Below are 20,699 nucleotides of genomic sequence, written 5' to 3'. Positions count from 1 at the left end.
AGTTCGGGGAAATGCCCCTGGTTTGATGGGTTTTCAAGAAAATTTTATTCAGGCTCGAAGGGTTTGCAAACCGGTATTCTTTTGACATTGGTTCTAATTTTGGGATTTATTCGGCCAAAGGGGGCCTTCCGATGTTCAGATTGGCTAGAGTCCGTCTGGTACTGATTATTTTTTTCTTTTTTGTTTTGTTTTGTTTTTTTTTTTTTTTTTTACGGAGTTTGACGGCATTTCCAGGTAAGAGATAATGGATCTTCTTCTTCCAAGATTCTAAAGTGTGCTTTCGACTTTCATAGAGCGAAACTTGTTCTTTGACATCCTCCATCTATGGATTCGTTCTGATGATCACTTTTTAATGCTTGCTCTTGAACTTCTTATCTTGAATTTGTTGGCTTTATGTTATGAATTTGAGAACCAAGGTCATTAATTGGAAATATGAAAGTTGTTTCCACTCTATGCCCCTTGTATAGCATATATCTTCTCACTTTCTTCATTTTCTTTGAGCTTTCCATCTATGTCTTGCCCCTGGTATCGGTTGTAGCTTTTCTAGACAATCTTCTTATTCTTGAAATAATTTTATCAATTCTTCACACTCTTTAGAGGGTAATGTATTTTCAATCGGCATTCACTGAATCAAAGTTTCAGTGCCAGTGTTTATCATTTCAATTTCATCTTTGAAAGGTTGGGATTGGCGCTCCTCCTCTCGTTCAAGTAATTGCTGTGACTCAAGTGGAGTTTCGTCAATTTTGTCCTCATTTGAAGAGGGAGTCTTATTTTAAGATCAGAAGCACACTTAAGAACAGACACAAGTGAACTTTTTGGAACTGACTGAAATTTTATTTAAACAAAAGCTATTACATCAGACGACCTATCCTGAACATGCTCAGGATTCACAACTCTAAATAAGAAAGGGAAACAGAAGATAACTTGCCTGGACTAGGCATTGACCTTTAACTGTAAGACCGGACTCAACAATTATACTGACCATGATGACTGACTCAACATAAAATAGTAAGTGACTAAAACTTTAACTGCTGCAACTGTTTGGCGTTGAAGGCTCGGCGAAGGCTGGTTCGTTCTGAACATCATCATGGCTGATACTTTCAATTTTGGACAATGATGACTGATTCGCATAGGGAAATGCCCCTAGCTCAATGATTCTGAGAGTGAACTCTGAAGGACTTAGCAAAATATTCTTGAAAAAGGTTGCCCTTAGAGTAAGAAAAGACCAAGGGTACAAGCAAGATTGGATCATCTGGACCAGGCATGATCAGATCATCTGGACCAGGCATGATCAGATCATGAGATTGCATAATCGAAAGATTGTGAGATTCTGCTCCTGCCAGTTAGGGGATGGCATGAAGATACGATTGAATTGTATGATAGAAGAATAAAAGACGCACGATCAAGAGATTAGATGAGATAGCATAAGATTGCTTTCAACGGATAGATCATGAATGACTAATCCTATGAGATCTTTGGAAATGATGGGATTTATATCCTAACCCCAAAGGGAAAGTTTTTAATCTTCACACATTTTAACAGTGTTACCTGAAGGCATCAACCCTAATCCTAATCTATCGGAGTGGAGAGAGGATCTCGACTCATGACTTTGTTTGTGTACCTAGGACCGATCGTAGCCATTGGAAGATGGTCTACGGCCTAATCTAGACACAAATAGGTAGGATATCCTAAACTAGGCTCACACACGTGATGCACATGTGTTCGTATACTACATGCATGTGTGGGTTAATCTAGGGGTAAGGCCAAGAGTTCCCTTAGCGCGAATCCCTGTTCGATATACTGTACCAGTGTCCGGCGTATCAGTACGTGAACAAGAGATCCGTTTACGTACCATAAAGGTACTAGGCTAAGGGTGGAATGTTTCTCTAGCACAGAGGCACCAGGTGATGAAATCCCAGTCAACCATGCTAGATAACACTCCGGGTTCCTAAAATAGGACGTGTGTGCACGTGAGATGCAAGGGTTTAGATGCAAGTGATGTAAGTGTGTGCAATAAGTTCGCGCAATCTATGATGCCTTCAGGTTTTGTTAAATTAAGTTCGAGTAAAATGTGATGAGAGAAAATAAAACAAGACAAACTAATCTAACAAGTATAGAGTTTTTATGAGCCAGTTAAATTAAATTCAAATGAATTATCTTTTGAAATTTTAATGAAGTTAGGTGATCCCCAGCAGAGTCGCCAAACTGTGGTACCCGAATCCCGCGAGAGGGGTGGGGCGCGAGCCGCCGCGCTCTCTCTCTTGGTCTCCTGTATCCACGCGATTGGCGTGTGCATTTAATTATTGATTTGAATTCGTCTTTCATGTGAACTTGGGATCACTAAGGCAATCCGAATTCCACACGAAAGAGACTGACAGAGTCGCCACCTAGATGTGGGATCTAGGACCCGAAATTAACCAGAAATCTAGACTCGCTACCTGGTTACGAGAATGGAAGGTATGGGGAGTTATCCGCCACATGCACCATTCCTGCCCGATAATCGGTCTTCGATTCCAAAAGCTAACTCTTTTAAATTTATTTTAAATGGCTCATTCAACTCTATGTTAATGTGCGAACTAAGTGACATGCATCCTATGATCTAATTTCAATGTGAATCCTAGATGTGTATCTTGATTTATTAATTTGTCTGGATTCATTCTAAGTGAAAGTTCTCCTAGAATTCTAATTTCATGGAAAGCCCTAAATGATTTGATTAAGCATTTACAAGAAAATTAATATCCAAAACACCACAATTTGTTGTGGTGCCGACTCGCGGGTGGTATGCCGTCAGACATCCAAGCTGCCTACGTACCCAAGCCTCACTGGGATCAGAGTCGACGTAGTTCGGTGCACCTAAGCTAAGCTACATATGCCTAACTCAACTAGGACACCGATCTAGACGGGATTGACTGTTTCAACAGTTTTAAGAGAAGTTATTTAATTCAAGTTGAGGATTTTATTATCTTAGGATTTCATCAAAGATGCTATATGATCCTATCTAAATGCAAGTTGTCCCTTAGACTAATGCAGGTTAGCCTACATCCTAGTTTACTAGGCTTGTCCTAGGAAAAAACTGGATGACTAGTGTAACTTGACCTATGGCACGGTTGCTATACATAGCAAGCGTCCGTGATGAGGCTGGACTCCTAACTCTAGGACTCCCTAAAACTTAGGACACAACACGACACGACACCATTGTTCCTAAATTGGGCTCTAAAGGTTCTTACGACGGAAACCATAATCCAATGGTTCCGAGAGACACGAGATGAATCGAGATGATGAATAGTGTGAGGGAATGGGAAAGATAGAGAAAGGTGCGACTGAACTTGGGAGTGCCAAATTGCCTACGTACCCCGTGATGGGGATCAAGCCACACGTAGTTCCACTGGGGAGGTTGCTTGGATTTTGGAAAACAGGTTTGGTATTTGGATCAGGAATCGGGTTTGTATTTGAGCATTGGACTTGAGATTCAAAAACATTGATATAGCAATGGGATTTTGGAATTGGGAATTTGCATCAAAGAATTGAGCATATTGGAATCATCAAGGGTTTGAATTTTCGGAATTCAAAGTGGGCGGGCTTATGAGATTCGGCCAAATGGATTCAGACATGCGACTCGGATTGTGTTGGGATATGACTTGGTTGGATTGGGTTAATGGTTAGGGTCAAGTGAGTCGGGTCTAAGTTAGGAGCAAACCCGAGACTAGCCATGGTCTAACTAGGAGGAAGCAGGGTACAAACCAGGGTGCGGACCAGGGTGCACCAGGGTGCGAACCAGCAGGGAACCAGGGTGCGAACCAGCAGGGAACCAGGGTGCGAACCAGCAGGGGAACCAGGGTGCAACCAGCAGGGAACCTGGGTGCAACCAGCAGCGAACCTGGGTGCAACCAGGGTCTAACCAGAGTGCGAACCAGCAGGGAACCAGGGTGCGAACCAATATCGAACCAGGGTGCGAACCAGTAGGGAACCAGGGTGCAACCAGCAGGGAAGCAGGGTGCGAACCAGTAGGGAACCAGGGTGCGAACCAGTAGGGAACCAGGGTGCAACCAGCAGGGAACCAGGGTGCGAATCAGTAGGGAACCAGGGTGCAACCAGCATCGAACCTGGGTGCAACCAGCAGCGAACCTGGGTGCAACCAGGGTCTAACCAGAGGCTAACCAGGGGGAAAACAGACCCTACATGCTTCCTAACATGGTTTTTCTTTTAAAGTAAAAGATATGCATGAAAACAGACCCTACATAGAATTGAAATAAATGCCTACCTCTTTGGAAACCCACTTTGTGTTTGATTTTTCTTTGATGGTAATTCCTTGAAGATGATTCCTTGCTTGATAATGACTGCTTTTGATATATATCACCCAACGTATAAAATCACCCGATCCGGCAAGGATGGCCGAACCCTTGAAGAGATGAGGGAGAGGGATGAATTTTCTAAGAGAGGGGTTCTTTTTCTTCTTTTCTGTTGGATGGTGGGATGAGAGGGTATTTATAGGAGAATGGGATAGGAGGTTAGGTGAGGTTAGGTGAGGTTAGGTAAGGTTAGGTGAGGTTAGGTGGTTAGGTGAGGTTAGGTGAGGTTAGGTGAGGTTTGGATGGTTAGGATGAGAGGAGAGGTTAGGTGAGGTTAGGTGAGGTTTGGATGGTTAGGATGAGAGGAGAGGTTAGGTGGTTTTGGATGGTTAGACCCAGGTCAAGATCTGCCATTGATCTAACGATTTACGGAAATCGGGTCTCGGAATGGAATCAGGGTTCGGGCTATGAAGTGACCCTATCTTATTTTGTCCCGATTGATGATCCGTAAAGTCAGATCAAGATATTAATGACCTAAAACATATATTAGGTTATTGTTGGTTAAAGTAAAGCAAAATGTGGGTGTCTACAGCTGGTTGCAGTGAGTGATGCTGATTCAATGAGGCTCGCTTGTCCTCGGGCTTTTTGCAAGGTTTGCTTCACTCTACCATTTATTTTAGATAATTTTGGGAAGTGATATTTAAGCCCCTTTTCATCACCGGGGACACCCAATGCCAGTGTATGTGGCAGTCAAGCCCACTATATTCTTCTGATGTCAAGTATATTAGCGCCCTTATAGTCATTGATACACTTTCGCCGGGTGTCCCTGTGATAAAAAAGGGGTGTAAATATCACTTCCCATAAATTTTCATAAAACTGCGGACCAACAAAAAATTTCAGTAAATTGAAGGATGTAAATCTACTTGCAGGAAAAAAATAAAAAAAATCCAACAAATAAGAGTTGTTTTTTTTTTGTTCTCTCTAATTATTCTTCATGGACAGTGATAAATTGACCTATTATTAGACAGACAAGAGAGGAGAGAGATATTGGGGTCGATTTAAGATACTAGGGGCCGATTTATGTAACTTGCTAACTTGTATATTTATTTAGTTAGGGAAATGTTATAGTAGCACAGAGCCACAGATTGGTACGGTGGCCACTGTCCCTTGAAATGAGCTCCATGCGAAATGTACGCTAACCCGTAACCTTCTTCGAGAGTTCCGTAGGTTTAGAATTTAGATGATAAAGATTCAAAATAGAGAGATAGAGAGTAGAAAAGCGTTGTTAGTATGGGGGAGAAGTCGGTTATTGGCGTTCGAATCGCCCTAGTGGTTGCCCTTGTATCTGCCTCTGCCTTCTGCCTCTGGAAATCTCGACGCCTCCGAAAGCAGAGGCTCCTCTCCCACTCCTCTTCCCTAAACCCTAATAATAAACCCTCCTCATTGAGATGCAAACTCTTCTTCGCTTCCCAAACAGGCACCTCCAAGATCCTGGCTCTACGTCTCTCCCGCCTCCTCGCCTCCAACAACCTACCCTTCGATCTGGTCGATCCCAACAACTACGAGCCCGAAGATCTTCCCAAAGAAAATATCGTCCTCATCGTCGCTTCCACTTGGGAAGATGGCAAACCCCCTTCCAACGCCCAATTCCTGGCACGCTGGCTCTCCGAGAGCGCGGAAGACTTCAGAGTCGGCTCTCTGCTTCTCTCCCGCTCTACTTCTTTCGCAGTCTTCGGTGTCGGAAGCCGTTCCTATGGTCCCACCTTCAACAGGGTTGGCCGCGATTTCTCACGGCAGATGAGGGCACTCGGAGCCTCCGAGATCTTACCTCTCTGCGAGGGTGACACTGACCATGGTGATCTGGATGATGTCTTCGATCAGTGGAGTCATAAATTAGTAGGAGTATTGAAAGGAGGAGGACATTCGGGAGAGGGATTTTTAGGAGTATCTAGGTCAGAGAACAACGGCGGAGGTGTGAGTGAAAGTGAGAGCTTTGAAGGCTCTGAAGAAGAAGAAGAAGAAGAAGAAGAAGAAGAAGAAGACATTGGCTCTGAATCTGTTGATGTTGTTGTTGATCTGGAAGATATTGCTGGTAAAGCTCCATCGAGGAGATCTTCTTCTGCAAAGCTGCCCAAGTCTAATGGTATTTCCTCAACCAATGGAGAGGAGAATGGCAAGAGAGAGATGGTTACTCCCATTATTCGCGCGAGCCTAGTGAAGCAGGTAATTCTATGTCTCTCACTTTATCTTTTGCTTCTGTTTCTAATTTTGGCCCGCATTTGAATTTCATTATTAATAAGCTTCATAATGGGTAGCTAACAAATAAATTCTCTACTTCGGGTGATGTGCAGGGATATAAAATTATTGGTTCACATAGTGGTGTTAAACTTTGTAGGTGGACAAAGTCACAGCTCCGAGGCCGGGGGGGTTGCTACAAGCACTCATTTTATGGCATAGAAAGTCATAGGTGATTGTTGTTAATCTCATATCTCTGTTTTCTATTATTCTTTGCCCACTGAATGATTGAGTTTTGTTTCTGGATTGTTATTTATTAGATGGATATGATATTTAATATTTGTTCTTCTTTGTTTACTTGGCTTGTTTTTTGCATCTTGACCATATAACTTTAATATTTAGTCTTTGGTGTTTAATAGTTTCTTAGTAAGTTGTGCTTTGGTTAATCACCTTGAAAGAGTGCTTTGACTAGCTAGTAACTTGTGTGTGTTTAGAAAATTTGTTTTAACGTTTATGGAGCCTTTGACTACAAGTCTTTTGATGCAATCTCTATAAACACGAATGAGAATAGAAGGAGAGGGACTTTTGATTTGCGGTAAAAACATTCTCTGCAAGTTTCCTTGCTTTGGAGTTGAGTTATTCCTCCTCTGAGTCAAGCTTGTGGCTTGGTCGCGTCGAGCGATTCCGCGATTAGCAACGTTGAGTGGCGTCTGTTGCCCCCGGTTTAGGATTCCAAGAACTATCCCTCTTCTTTGGTTGAGATCATTTTGATCTTGGCCATCTTTGTAGGCTCCGGCCTACATCAAAGTGGTATCTGAGCTACAAGAACCTGTTGAGCACTTTGTTCATCAACACGACCCATAATTTTACCAGTCCAGAAAGTTGAGGTCTGTTTCATACTGTATTTAAAAGGGTTACCGGTATCCGATCTGAGCAAATGATATACCAATGAAAAGATCTTCGAGTCTAGTTTCCAACGCAACAAACGAATCATAAATCGGAGTTTTCTACATTGAGATATTTGTGTTTTACAAAAGGCCGACAGAGGGGACTGCAAATCCGAGTTTCCTTGATTTTTCAAACTTATAAAATGCCTCGTGGACGACCTATGACCGAAATATATGATGACGATGTGTGAGCTGAACTTGCTGAACTCCATCAATCTAATCAAGAGCTTCGACAAATGGTGAATGAACTTTTAGAAAGAGCCCGGCCCCCTCTTCTCCCCAAAGTAGGAGAAGTCCATCATTTGGTCATGAAAGGGTGATTACGAATGAAGATGGTGACTCTAGTTCTATTGAAGCTCCAGCAGCTCCACCAAATGAACCAAATGATTGATGGAATGTGGAACGCTTGCCTAGAAAACTTGAAGGATCAGATAGAAGCATTCAACTTAACGTCTCTGATTTTGAAGGAAAACTCAATCCGGATGAGTACCGTGATTGGATAGCATCTCTGGAAGCATTCTGTGTGGAAGGATCTCTCGGACAAGAGGAAGGTGCAATTTGTGGCTATAAGATTGAAAGGACGTGCTCTTTTTTGGTGGCAACAATACCAGCGAAATCGAGATCGAAGAGGTGTTCCAAGGATTAGGTCATGGGCAGAAATGAAATTGAAGTTAGATGAGAAGTTTCTTCCAGGACTATAAACACTTTATCGTAAGTTTATCAATTGCATTAGCGTTATGATCAATCACTGGCTGATTATACACGCCTACAAGCTAATGAGTCGAATTAATTTGAATGAAAGTGATGACCAGCTTATAGCTCGATATAGAAGTTGTTTGAAATTTAGTCTTCGTGGTGAACTAATGATGCACTCAATTCAATATCTTGAAGAGGCACATCAAATGGCACTCAAAGCAGAGGATAAGATTAAATGGAGTTCTTTCAGAAGACGTGAAAGTTCTACAGTTTTGAAGGAAAAAGACAGTTGTGCAAGGAAAGAAAAATTCTACACCTACTTTGAACATCCAAACCCACTTGATGGGGGAGGAAACAGGGATCGTGGGAAGGGTGTCTCTTCCTCAAGTAAATGTTTTAGGTGTGGAGAACCAGGCCATCGATCTTATGAGTGCCCAACAAAGAAGGCTGAAGTGAACCTTGTTGAAGAGGAAATTGAGGAAGAGGAAAAAGAACCAATTTATGATGAAGAACTCGATGGAGAAGTAGGAGAGGAGTATTGTGAACCAGATTGTGTTGCTGAAATTCTGGCAATTCTTTGGGTGATGATGGTTCAAGAAGATGACCAGTGGCTATTGCATAATATTTTTCGGAGTTATTGCTCGTCTTAGATGAGAAGTTTCTTCCACTGGACTATAAACACTTCATCGTAAGTTTATCAACTGCATTAGCGTAATGATCAATCACTGGCTTATTATACATGCCTACAAGCTAATGAGTCGAATTAATCTGAATTAAAGTGATGACCAGCTTATAGCTCGTTATAGAAGTTGTTTGAAATTTAGTCTTCGTGGTGAACTAATGACGCACTCAATTCAATCTCTTGAAGAGGCATATCAAACGACACTCAAAGCAGAAGATAAGATTAAATGGAGTTCTTTCAAAAGAGGTGAAAGTTCTAAAGTTTTGAAGGAAAAAGACAGTTGCACAAGGAAAGAGGACCTACTTTTGAACCAGGCCATTGATCTTATGAGTGCTCAACAAAGAAGGCTGAAGTGAACCTTGTTGAAGAGGAAATTGAAGAAGAGGAAAAAGAACCAATTTATGATGAGGAACTCGATGGAGAAGTAGGAGAGGAGTATTGTGAACCAGATTGTGATGCTGAAAGTCTGGTAATTCTTCGGGTGATGACGGTTCAAGAAGATGACCAGTGGCTATTGCATAATATTTTTCGGAGTTATGGCTTGTCTTATGGGAAGAAATATATTTTTATGATTGACTCTAGAAGTTGTGAAAACATGGTTCAAAGACACTGTTTGATAGGTTGAAGCTCAAATGTGAACGTCATCCCTAGCCCCACAAAATGTCATGGTTCAAGAAGGGAGGTGAGATAATAATAACACAAAGGTGCCGAATTAAGTTCTCAATCAAAAAGTGAAGATGAGATCTACTTTGATGTTCTTCCTATGGATGCTTGTCATCTACTCCTTGGGAGGATGAGGCACTTTGATTGGAATGCTCATCATGATGGAAGGAAGAACACCTACTTTCTTGTCAAGCATGGGGTAAAGTATGTGCTGAATCCGTTGAAGGATATACCTACCACTTTGCACTCTGAAAATCAAGTAAGCTTGCTGTCAAAGCTTTTGAGCATGGTTGTATGAAAGAAAAGGTGGCTTATGCCTTCTTTCGGTTATGCGGTAAACCCAGAACCGAGCCAATCCCTATCGGTTCCCAATATTGGGAATCGGAACTGAACCATGGAGCCTTGGAACCTTGGAACCGAACCATAACCGATCTTGATCGGGTTGGTTCGGTTCAGTTCTGGGTTTACCCAACTTTTTATTTATTTATTTTCAGCCTCCCTTTTCTTCCAAATTCAGCCCTTCTTCTCTTATTTTTAGTGAAAATAAAAAAAAGACTTAGTTTTAACACTCCGTTCCAGCCTCGCTCAATCCAATGGCCTATACTTGCTTAAGTTTGAAAATATAAAATTTGATATGGGATTTGCTAGCCTCCTTCGCAGAAGCACCTTCGCACTCCGTCCTTTGCAAGTGATGACAACCGCATATGTTGACTTTTGCTTTATTCATTTAATTCATTTTACATGGCTGTCATCACTTGCAAAGGAGGACGGAGCACGAAGGTGCTTCTACGAAGGAGAATAGCAAATCCCATATATCTATATACCATATAGGAGAAGAGAAAAGAAGAGAATTTTTTGAATTTTTGGAAAATTCTATGAGAATTACACATCACTTTTTTTGACTTTTTTTAACAAATGCACCCATTCAACTCACATATTTTCAATCCTTCCCCCTCCTTTATGCTTTTTAACAAATGCACCCATTAAAGCCACATAATTTCAATCTTACCCCCCTCCTTTATGGTTTTTTAATAAAAAATCTATAGGATGATCTTAACCGTCTGATTTAAGAGGAATTATGGAAAACTCTATAGATGGACGGCTAGGATCAGCCTATGGAAATGATTTTTGGGGCACAACCTATTTATGTTGTGTTCTATCACATGGACGGTTTGGATCAACCTATGACGTGGTCCGTATAGTTCTTTGTCGGCCCGTGCATCGCACGGGGTTTTTTACTAGTATATATATATATATATGAGAAAAGTGTAGCTACACATACGTGTAGCTAACTTAGCTACACTGACGGCGTAAAATTAAGTGGGCCCCACATTGTTTGGGTGATGCAAACCATTCACTTGATGGGTCCTCAAATAGATAGGGTGTGCCCAGAAAATCAGCTCCATAGGATCATCCGAACCCTACGATTTGTGGAGGCAAAAATGGACGTGTAAAAACCTTCACAAATCTGTCCATTTTTTCCTCCACAGTTTGAAGGGTTGGGATCATCCAATGGAGCTGATTTTTTGGGCACACCCTATCAATGTGAGGGCCTATCAAATGAATGGTTTGGATCACCCAAACAATGTGGGCCCACTGTATTTTAAGCCATCGGTGTAGCTAAGTTAGCTACACGTATGTGTAGCTTCCTCACTTAACTCTCTCTCTCTCTCTCTCTCTATATATATATATATAGAGAGAGAGAGAGAGAGAGAGAGAGAGAGAGAGAGAAAACGGTTCCTACACATATGTGTAGAGAGTTCTCTACACACTAGCTTAAAAAATACAGTGGGGGCCCACATTGTTTGGGTGATCCAAGCCATCCATTTTAAAGGCCCTCACATAGATAGGTTGTCTACAAAAAATCAGATACATAGGATCATCCCAACCCTATGATTTGTGGAGGTAAAATGGATGTCTTTAAACCTTCACAAATTAGTCCATTTTTTGCCTCCACAGTTCGAATGGTTAGGATGATCCTATGGATCTGATTTTTTATGGACACCCTATCTATGTGAGGGCCTTAAAAATGAATGGTTTGGATCACCCAAATAATGTGGCCCCCACTGTATTTTAAGCTAGTGTGTAGATAACTTATCTACACATATGTGTAGGAACCATTTTCTCATATATATATATATATATATATAGTAGAAGAGAAAATAAGAGAATTTTTTGTAGAATTACACATCACTCTTTTTTACTTTTTTTAACAAATGCACCCATTCAACACACATATTTTCAATCCTACCCTCTCCTTTATGCTTTTTAAGAAAGGCACCCATTAAAGCCAAATAATTTCAATCCTACCCCCCTCCTTTATGGTTTTTTAATAAAAAATCTATAGGGTGATCTTAACCATCCGATTTAAGAGGAACAACATATTATGGAAACCTCTATAGATTGGAGGGCTAGGATCAGCGTATGGAAATAATTTTTGGGGCACAACCTATTTATGTTGTGTTCCATCACATGGACGGTTTGGATCAACCCGTGATGTGGTTCGTACAGTTCTTTGTCGGCCCGTACATCGCACGGGGTTTTTTACTAGTCTATATTTATATAGTAGAAGAGAAAATAAGAGAATTTTTTGTAGAATTACACATCACTCTTTTTGACTTTTTTTAACAAAGGCACTCATTCAACACACATATTTTCAATCCTACCCCCTCCTTTATGCTTTTTAACAAAGGCACCCATTAAAGCCAAATAATTTCAATCCTACCCCTCTCCTTTATGCTTTTTTAATAAAAAATCTATAGGGTGATCTTGACCATCCGATTTAAGAGGAACAACATATTATGGAAACCTCTATAGATTGAAGGGCTAGGATCAGCCTATGGAAATGATTTTTGGGGCACAATCTATTTATGTAGTGTTCCATCACATGGACGGTTTGGATCAACCCATGATGTGGTCCGTATAGTTCTTTGTCGGCCCGTGCATCGCACGAGGTTTTTAACTAGTATATATATATATATGAACTGAAAATTGACGGTTCCAAAATTTTGGACCTAGAACCAAACCACATATTTTCAGAACCGAATGAACCTAACCAAATAGGCCGGTTCGGTTCTTTGGGTTGGACCCGAACCATGTCCATCCCTAATTGATAGTAGGGCTGTGAATAAAATAACTGTGAAGTATAGGTTTCCATTCCCTCACCTTGATAATATGTTTGATATGCTTGCCGGTGCGAAGGTCTTTTCTAAAATTGACCTATGTAGTGGCTACCACCAAATTTGAATTCGAATGAGTGATGAGTGGGAAAAAGCTTTTAAAACAAAAGAAGGCCTTTATGAGTGGCTTGTTATGCCATTTGGATTGTCTAATGCCCCAAATACTTTCATTAGGCTTATGACTCAGGTCTTGAAGAAATTTTTGGGGAAATTTGTTGTTTATTTTGACGACATCTTGATTTACAGCCGGGACAAAAAGCATTTGACGAATGTGTTTCAAGTTCTTCATGAGAACCAACTGTATATCAACCTTAAAAAGTGTTGTTTTATGGTTGACAAAATTGTGTTTTTAGGTTATGTTGTGACTGCGGGAGGAATTCAATTGGATGAAGAGAAAGTTCAAGCAATTCTTGATTGGCCTACCCCTAAAAATATTACTGATGTGCGAAGCTTTCATGGCCTAGCTTCATTTTGTCGTCGGTTCATCAAAAGTTTCAGTACTATTGTCGTGCCTATGATGGATGTTTTGAAAAGAAAGGAGTTCCATTAAACTAGTGAAGTGAAAAAGAGTTTCCAACTTCTCAAATCAAAGCTTGTTGAAGCTCCAGTGTTAGCCTTGCCCGATTTTACAAAAAAAACATTTCAATGGAATTTGATGCTTCTAATGTGGGCATAGGTGTTGTCTTAATGCAAGATGGAAGGCCGAATGCTTATTTTAGTGAGAAGCTAAGTGATACCACGCTGAAATAGTCAACCTATGACAAGGAGTTGTATGCAGTGGTGCAAGCTTTGAAGCATTGGGAACATTACCTCATTGGAGGGGAGTTTGTTCTTTATTCTGGCCATGAGGCATTGCGGTTTCTTAATGCACAAAAGAAGTTGAATTCTCGTCGTGCGGGCTGGGTTTCCTACTTTTAAAATTTCAGTTTTGTTTTAAATCATAAAGCTGGTTTTTCTAACAAGGTTGCTGATGCACTAAGCCGAAAACACATTTTATTGGTCACTTTATCTTATGAAATTGTTGGGTTTGATCTCTTACCGAAACATTATGTTGCAGATCCATTCTTTTCTAAAGTTTTGTAGGGATTGAATGAAGGGAACAAAAGTGATTTCATGATCATTAATGGCTATTTTTTTAAAGGAAACCAATAATGCTTACAAGAGGGTTCACTAAGGTTGTTTGCAATTAATGAGTTGCATGGTAGCGGACTTGGTGGATATTTTGAGAGGGATAAAATAGAAGCACTTGTAAAGGAGAGTTACTTTTGGCCTACCTTGAAGCGTGATGTTGCTCGGTTTGTGCAAAGGTGTTTTGTTTATCAAAAGGCCAAGGGAAGTTCTCAAAATACAAGTTTATATCAGCCTTTTCCTACTTCAGAAGCACCTTGGGAAGATATATATCTATGGATTTTGTTTTTGGTTTACCTAAAACACAGCATGAGAATGATTGTATTTTTGTTATTGTTGATTGGTTCTCCCAAAAATGGCACACTTCATACGATGCAAGGACTATTGATGCCTCTCATATATCTACTTTATTCTTCTATGAAGTGGTTCATTTATGTGGAATTCCAAGGTCCATTACTTCTGATCGTGATGTACGGTTTATGAGTCATTTTTTTAGAACACTTTGTAAGCTTTTGGGAACTCGATTGCAATTTTCTATTGCCTACCATCTACAAACTGATGGCCAAACTGAAGTTGTGGATAGATCACTTGGTAATTTGTTGCAAAGTTTGGTTAGAGAGAATCCAAAGAGAATGAGACTTTGTCATCCCTCAAGCCGGATTCACATATAATAGATCTCGTCATTAGTCTACTAAGAAGCGTCCATTTGAAGTAACTTATGGCAGAAATCCTCGTCAAGTTTTGGACTTATTGCCATTGCCAAATTAGTCCCGAGTGAGCATGGATGCTGAAGAATTTGCTGTCCACATCAGGTTCGTGAGAAGTTAAATCAATCTTCTCAACTTTATAAATCTAGTCCTGATGTTCATAGGAGAAATAAGGAGTTTCAAGATGGTGATCTTGTCATGGTTTATCTTTGGAAAGAAAGATTTCCTACTGGAACTTATAATAAGCTCAAGCAAAGGAAATTTGGGCCGTGTCGAATACTCAAGAAGTTGGGACCAATTGCTTATCGTATAGAGCTGCCAGATGGGTATCAATCAGTCCCGTTTTCAATGTGAGTGATTTGTATTCATATCATGGTGATTCAGACAGAACTTCACTTGAAGTTGATGATTTTTCTGCTGCACCCGTGAATTCTTCGTGTGAAGCATTTGATGTGTTGGATACACGTTCCATTACTACTTGCCGTGGAACTTATATTCAATATTTAGTTCATTGAAAGGGAAAGCCTAGCACGGAGGACGCATGGGTCTCAGTTGAAGAATTAAAGAAGATGGATGAGCAACTTTAGCAAGACTTGACTTCAAACTTGATGCCGAGTTTTTTTCTCAAGCAAAGGAGAATGATGCAGGAGCATAATTAAGTCACATGCTACACATCTATCACTTGGTCTTTGAGTCTTTAATATTTAGTCCTTGTGTTTAATAGTATCTTAGTAAGTTGTGGTTTGTTTAATTACCTTGAAAGAGTGCTTTGAGTAGCTAGTAACTTGTATGTGTCTAGGAGATGTGTTTAACATTTATGGAGTCTTTGACTACAAGTCTTTTGATGTAATTTCCATAAACATGAATGGGAATAGAAGGGGAGGGACTTTTGATTTGCTTTAAAAATATTCTCTACGAGTTTTCTTTCTTTGGAGTTGACTGATTCCTCCTACGAATCAAGCTTGTGGCTTGGTCGCATCGAGTGATTCCGCGATTAGCAACGTTGAGTGACATCCGTTGCCTCCGGTTGAGGATTCCCGAATCTATCCCTCTTTCCTTTGGTTGAGATCACTTTGATCTTAGCCAACTTTGTCAGTTTCGGCCTGCGTCAAATTCCAGCTACAGCAATAGCACCCTGGAAATCACTGATAGATATGAGACAAGGGGATCTACCTCCAGCCTTCTCCTCAATGCTAAGGAGAGTATTAAAATCGACTCCAACCAGCCATTTAGAGTTAATATTATTACTAATGTCAAGCAAATTCTCCCAAAGGGCTCTTTGATCAGTCATGTCCTTGGTTGTAAATTTCGTTTTGTTCCGAATGAAATTGCATGTACGTACCGGATTCATTCAGAAACCCGAACGAAACTCGAAATATTTTGTTTCGTTCTAAATTTCTGTCTAAACCAGAAATTTCGGATGAAATTGCTGAAATTGACAATTTCGCCCGAAATTGTTCCAAGCGAGTAGTTTTTACCTTTTTCCCAGAAATTATGACTGCCACCCAACGACTATTTTTGGGTTTTTTTTAAACTGTTTTAGCCCCATTTTGTGATCGTTTATAGCCGTTTTATGGCTGTTGGGAAGGGTATTTTCATCATTTTTACATATACAAGCCATTAAACCTCTATATATACCCCTTTTCCCACAAACTTCTCCTCCGCCTTCACTTACATCTTTCATTCCTTCTCTTTTCTTCTTACACACTTCAAGTTTGTACACTCTTCTAAGTCTACTACACTCTTCTTCAGCACTTTTGTTTGGATTCTCAAATAAAGGGAAGGCTTACTCTTCAACTCCTAAGGCTCCGATTCAAAGGCTTCAACACAAGTTCAAAGGCTTACTCTTCAACTCAAAGGCTTCTATTCTCCTCCAAAGGCTTCAAGTCCATGAGAGTTAAAGCTTTATTTGTTTCCGTTTCCTTTCTTTCATTATATTCCATTTATTCTCCCCCTATTCTACTTCATTTTAAAATACAATATGAGTTCGGGACCTTATGGAGGAGCATCCTCTATTGGGTCGGCACCCGCTAGATCGGATGACCCGGCATGGGCTTACGTATCATTGATTCCGGGTAAAAAAGCAAAATAGTTTGCACATGTTATGGGAAAGTCATAGCGGGTGGAGGTATAACCCGTTTGAAAGAATATCTAGCGGGTGTTCCTAGTGAAGTAGCGGGATGTAAAAAAGTGTCTGAAGATGTAAAATGGAGAATGAAGACACTCTTAGAAACAAAGAGAAAAGAAATGGCTAGGAAGAACTTATATAGAATAGAGGTTGAGAGTTTTTATGGCACGCCAGAAGAAGAAGAAGAGGAGGATGGGTAGGAGGAAGAAAACATTGGCAGTAGACCACCTCCACCTGTGAGTCGGCAAAAGGAAAAGGAAGTTGTTGTAGAACCAAGTGGTACAAAGAGGAAAAAGAAGGGAATCACTAGAGGGATCCGAATTTTTTTTTCCACCACGAACAACCCCCGGATCTCAGCCAAGCATTAGAAGTGTTTTGTTAACAAAAGAAACCATAGATTGGGCAAACATGGAGGTTGGCATGCTTTGCTATGATGCCAACCTCCCTTTCAATGTTGTCAATTGACCTTTCTGGCAACCTATGTTTGATGCTGTGAATGCTGTAGGTTCGGGTTATAAGGCACATGCTTATCACGATTTGAGAGGGACCATATTAAAGAATACAGTGGATGAAGTAGACAGCTACTTGAAGGAGACTAAGATGTCATTGAGATCCACTAACTGTAGCATTATGACCGATGGATGGACAGACACCAAACAATGTTCCTTAATCAACTTTTTTGTGTACTGCCCTAGATGAGTAATATTCCTAAAATATACCGATGCATCTGGCATAGTGAAGAATGCCGATGAATTATTCAATATCTTTGATCAGATTGTCGCAGAAGTTATAAAGCTGCTGGGAAAAGATTAGAAGCCAAATATGGCACATTCTTCTGGACAACGTGTGCAACTCATTGCTTAGATCTAATCTTAGAGCACCTGGGCAAACCGACTGTATTTCCTCACATGGGAAACACAATTAAAAGGGCTCAAAAGATTACAAAGTTTATCTACAACCACATAGCCCTCTTGAATTTGATGAGGAGGTTCACAGGTGGGAGGGACTTTTGTCGTCCAGCTTGGACTAGATTTGCTACAAATTTCATAAGCATACAAAGTCTGGTGTTCATTAAGAAAGCACTTCAACAAATGTTCGTGTTTGACGAGTATAGTACCAATAGGTTTGTCCAACACCCATTTAGTGAAGAGGTATCATACTATGTTGGACAAATCTTTTTGGTACCAGTGCAGGTATATTTTAAACGTCAACGAGCCTTTAGTGAGAGTGCTACGTTTGGTAGACCGCCTAGACAAATCGGCGATGGTTTACCCATATGAGGCCATGGATAGGGTCAAAGAGAACATAAATGAGAGGTTAAAGAAAAAAACAGATTATATGCCCATCTGGAGGATTATCGACCAAAGATAGGATAAACAACTTCACAGTTCCCTCTATGGAGCAGGATACTTTATTAACCCTGCTTTCTTTTCACTCTTACCCCAAAGGATTGTTGGAATGCGTCACTCAATTAGTGTCTGAAGCTACATAAGACCTAACCAGCAATCAACTTGAGAGTTATCGAGATGCTACCTGTATGTTTGGAATGAAGCTTGCAATCCGCAATCGATCGAAGTTGGGACCATGTATATTTGATTTGTTCGCTTAATTAACTTTATTTCATTTAAACTTTCAACCAATAAATGCTTAACTATTGGTTACTTTTCAATTGCATGGTGGAATCAGTTCGAAGGTGACACAATTAGACCTGTAGTGCAACTTGATGTGAAAGGAACTGGAGCACCTTCGAACACATCCACTCCGCAAAGAGATACATGTTGGAGCACCAGAGGTTGAATGACCTGGTGTTTGTCCATTACAACCTCCAGTTTCGGCAAAGATATACAATTTAATTTAAATTGAAATTGAAATTAATGTTTTCAACTCTCAACTCATAACTTTAGACTTTAAGTTAAACATTAAACTTAATGTTTTTAAGGACTTGTTGAGACAATCTTCTACCACTAGTGATACCACTAGCGACCCTTTGAGTGTAGGTCATATGGATGTTATGATGCATTGAGTTGCAGAAGAGGATAATGTTAATTTCACACCAGAAGTTATTGGTTTGGAAAATCTTCAAGCTCCTACTATGGTTTTGGCCGACGATGACATACTTCCTGAAGAAGATGTTCCTCCTACTTCTAGTAGTGGCGGCGACGACGACGACAACAAAGACATTGAGTATGGTCATCTAGGGTATAAATGAGAGTTGCTCTTGAGAGCTATTATGTATGAGATATGATATCTTTTTATTTTTAGATGTATTTTCTTTTTTCTATGTATCACTTGCACTTATGGAAGACAATTTAGTGTTTAAGTTAAAGATGCCTTTTTTTTTTTTACATATTTTCATTCATTTACTTGTTTTTTATATTTTTCTAGCAATTTCAGATTTTTTGGAATTTTTTACTAATTTTTTTCTCTGGCCGGGTACATTTCGTTAAAAAATTTGGACGAAATGACTGGTATGACCAATACATTTCGTTCCGGTGGCCAAAACGAAATGGTCACTGGAATGATATTTACAACTAAGGTCATGGAACAATTTTTTTTTTTGATTGGTGGGTCATGGAACAATTGACATGCACAAAAGTGTAAGTAGTAAACATCTGATAGCCATTATACAATACAGAAACTTTGACAACCTGTTGCATTAGTCGAATAACAGAGAAATATAGACTACTTTTCCACGTCAGCCAAATTTAAGCTTAGGATTCATCTACGAAGAACGAATCCATTCCTAGTCATTGGTTCTAATGCCTTTCTTTGTTATTGACTTTGCATCATCATTTGTTGTTGACTTCGCATCATCATTTGCTTTGTTTTTATGATTTTTATTTTATTTTATTTTCCTAAGATTGTATACTTTTCCTATGAAACAGGTGTATGGAAACAACCCCGAGTTTGGCATGTGCAAATAAATGTGTGTTCTGTTGGAGGCATCATACAAACCCTGTAGGGAAGAGCTGGCGCTGGAAGATGGATGATCCTTTAGAGATAGTGAGTGCTGCCATAGACCAGCATACAAAAATGATTAAGCAAATGAAAGGAGTTCCAGGTAGGCTCATGTATAAACTAGTACTTCTAGTAAGTGTGTTTATGTGCCAATTTAGCACTACTCTGCATTTTAGTTTAATAAGTGCTTGTGAGCCCACTAATGAATAGCTAGAATGGTACAGTTCCACTTCTGAGGGAATTGGTGACTAGCTGAGTCAAGTACTTAGTTTGCACATCTCACACTGTCTAAAGCATTCAAGGATTGGACATTTATTCACTTCTCAGGAAATTATTTGTGATACCAGAAATATGCAGAGCCAAAAGCATAAGTCTAACATGGAAGGCGCCAAATAAGTTAGAAAAAAGACATCTAAATAAACAAGGCCGGGAATAAATGACAGGTGATAAGCACTTGTTTTAATACAGCCTTAGGTTAAAAAATGTGCAGTTATAAATATATATAAAGATAAAATGAGTGATAACTTCAAACCTTTGATACGATGACCAGGAGATCAATCCAGGACCGTTGATGTAATGATGTATCACTGCCCCCATGGTCATTTGTTTTGGAACTCACCGTTATGTTGGTGTCATGAATAGAAAAATCTAATAGATGAAGATGAGGACTGCACGGTCTGTACTGTCTGGTGTAGAGCACATGTTAAAACCTCAAAAAGGCTTTTGTTTGGGTGCAAGGATGAATTGGTAGACTGCAGAGGCATACAGTTTGACTCATAGGTCATCGAGATTGGTTTTGGTGGTATCAACCCACACTCAAGGAAACGTGCACACGTGCGTGATTAGAGAGACTTTTGCTTGATGGTATCATCACCGGCAGATTGTCGGACGCCTAAGTGCGTGACCAGAGAGACTTTTGCTTGATGATTGCCGGACTTAGTCATAGGCTGTTTGGCTGGCTTGCCTGGCTGGCCCGATAGCCAGAAATTGATCGCCGGAAAATTTCTGAACACAAGGAAGCATGACCAGAGATTTTTTTTCTCCTATCAGTTTCTTAAACATATTCTTGCACATTTGTAGTTCCATA

General features: G+C 40.1%; 1 protein-coding gene and 1 long non-coding RNA gene across 2 annotated transcripts in view; one reads left to right on the top strand and one right to left on the bottom strand.

Annotated features, from left to right (window-relative positions):
- Positions 1-812: 812 nt before the first annotated feature.
- LOC143849298 (uncharacterized) lies at positions 813-4,502 on the bottom strand. Its single transcript, XR_013235637.1, has 2 exons — positions 4,262-4,502; positions 813-1,336 (listed from the first exon to the last, which is right to left on the bottom strand). It is a non-coding gene; the product is annotated as an uncharacterized LOC143849298 (long non-coding RNA).
- A 930-nt stretch (positions 4,503-5,432) lies between these two features.
- Positions 5,433-20,699, top strand: part of LOC143851530 (flavodoxin family protein / radical SAM domain-containing protein) — a 36,480-nt gene continuing 21,213 nt past the window's right edge. The window contains exons 1-3 of the mRNA XM_077360992.1: positions 5,433-6,512; positions 6,641-6,756; positions 19,540-19,715. Coding sequence (XP_077217107.1) covers positions 5,580-6,512; positions 6,641-6,756; positions 19,540-19,715 — 1,225 coding nt within the window. The 5' untranslated portion in view covers positions 5,433-5,579. The remainder of the gene's footprint in view (positions 6,513-6,640; positions 6,757-19,539; positions 19,716-20,699) is intronic.

The sequence above is a fragment of the Tasmannia lanceolata genome, unplaced genomic scaffold, assembly GCF_043159265.1.
Source record: "Tasmannia lanceolata isolate RefF3 unplaced genomic scaffold, GAP_Taslan_0.1 ptg000018l, whole genome shotgun sequence".
Taxonomy (NCBI): domain Eukaryota; kingdom Viridiplantae; phylum Streptophyta; class Magnoliopsida; order Canellales; family Winteraceae; genus Tasmannia; species Tasmannia lanceolata.
This window is presented reverse-complemented; position numbering and strand designations above follow the sequence as displayed.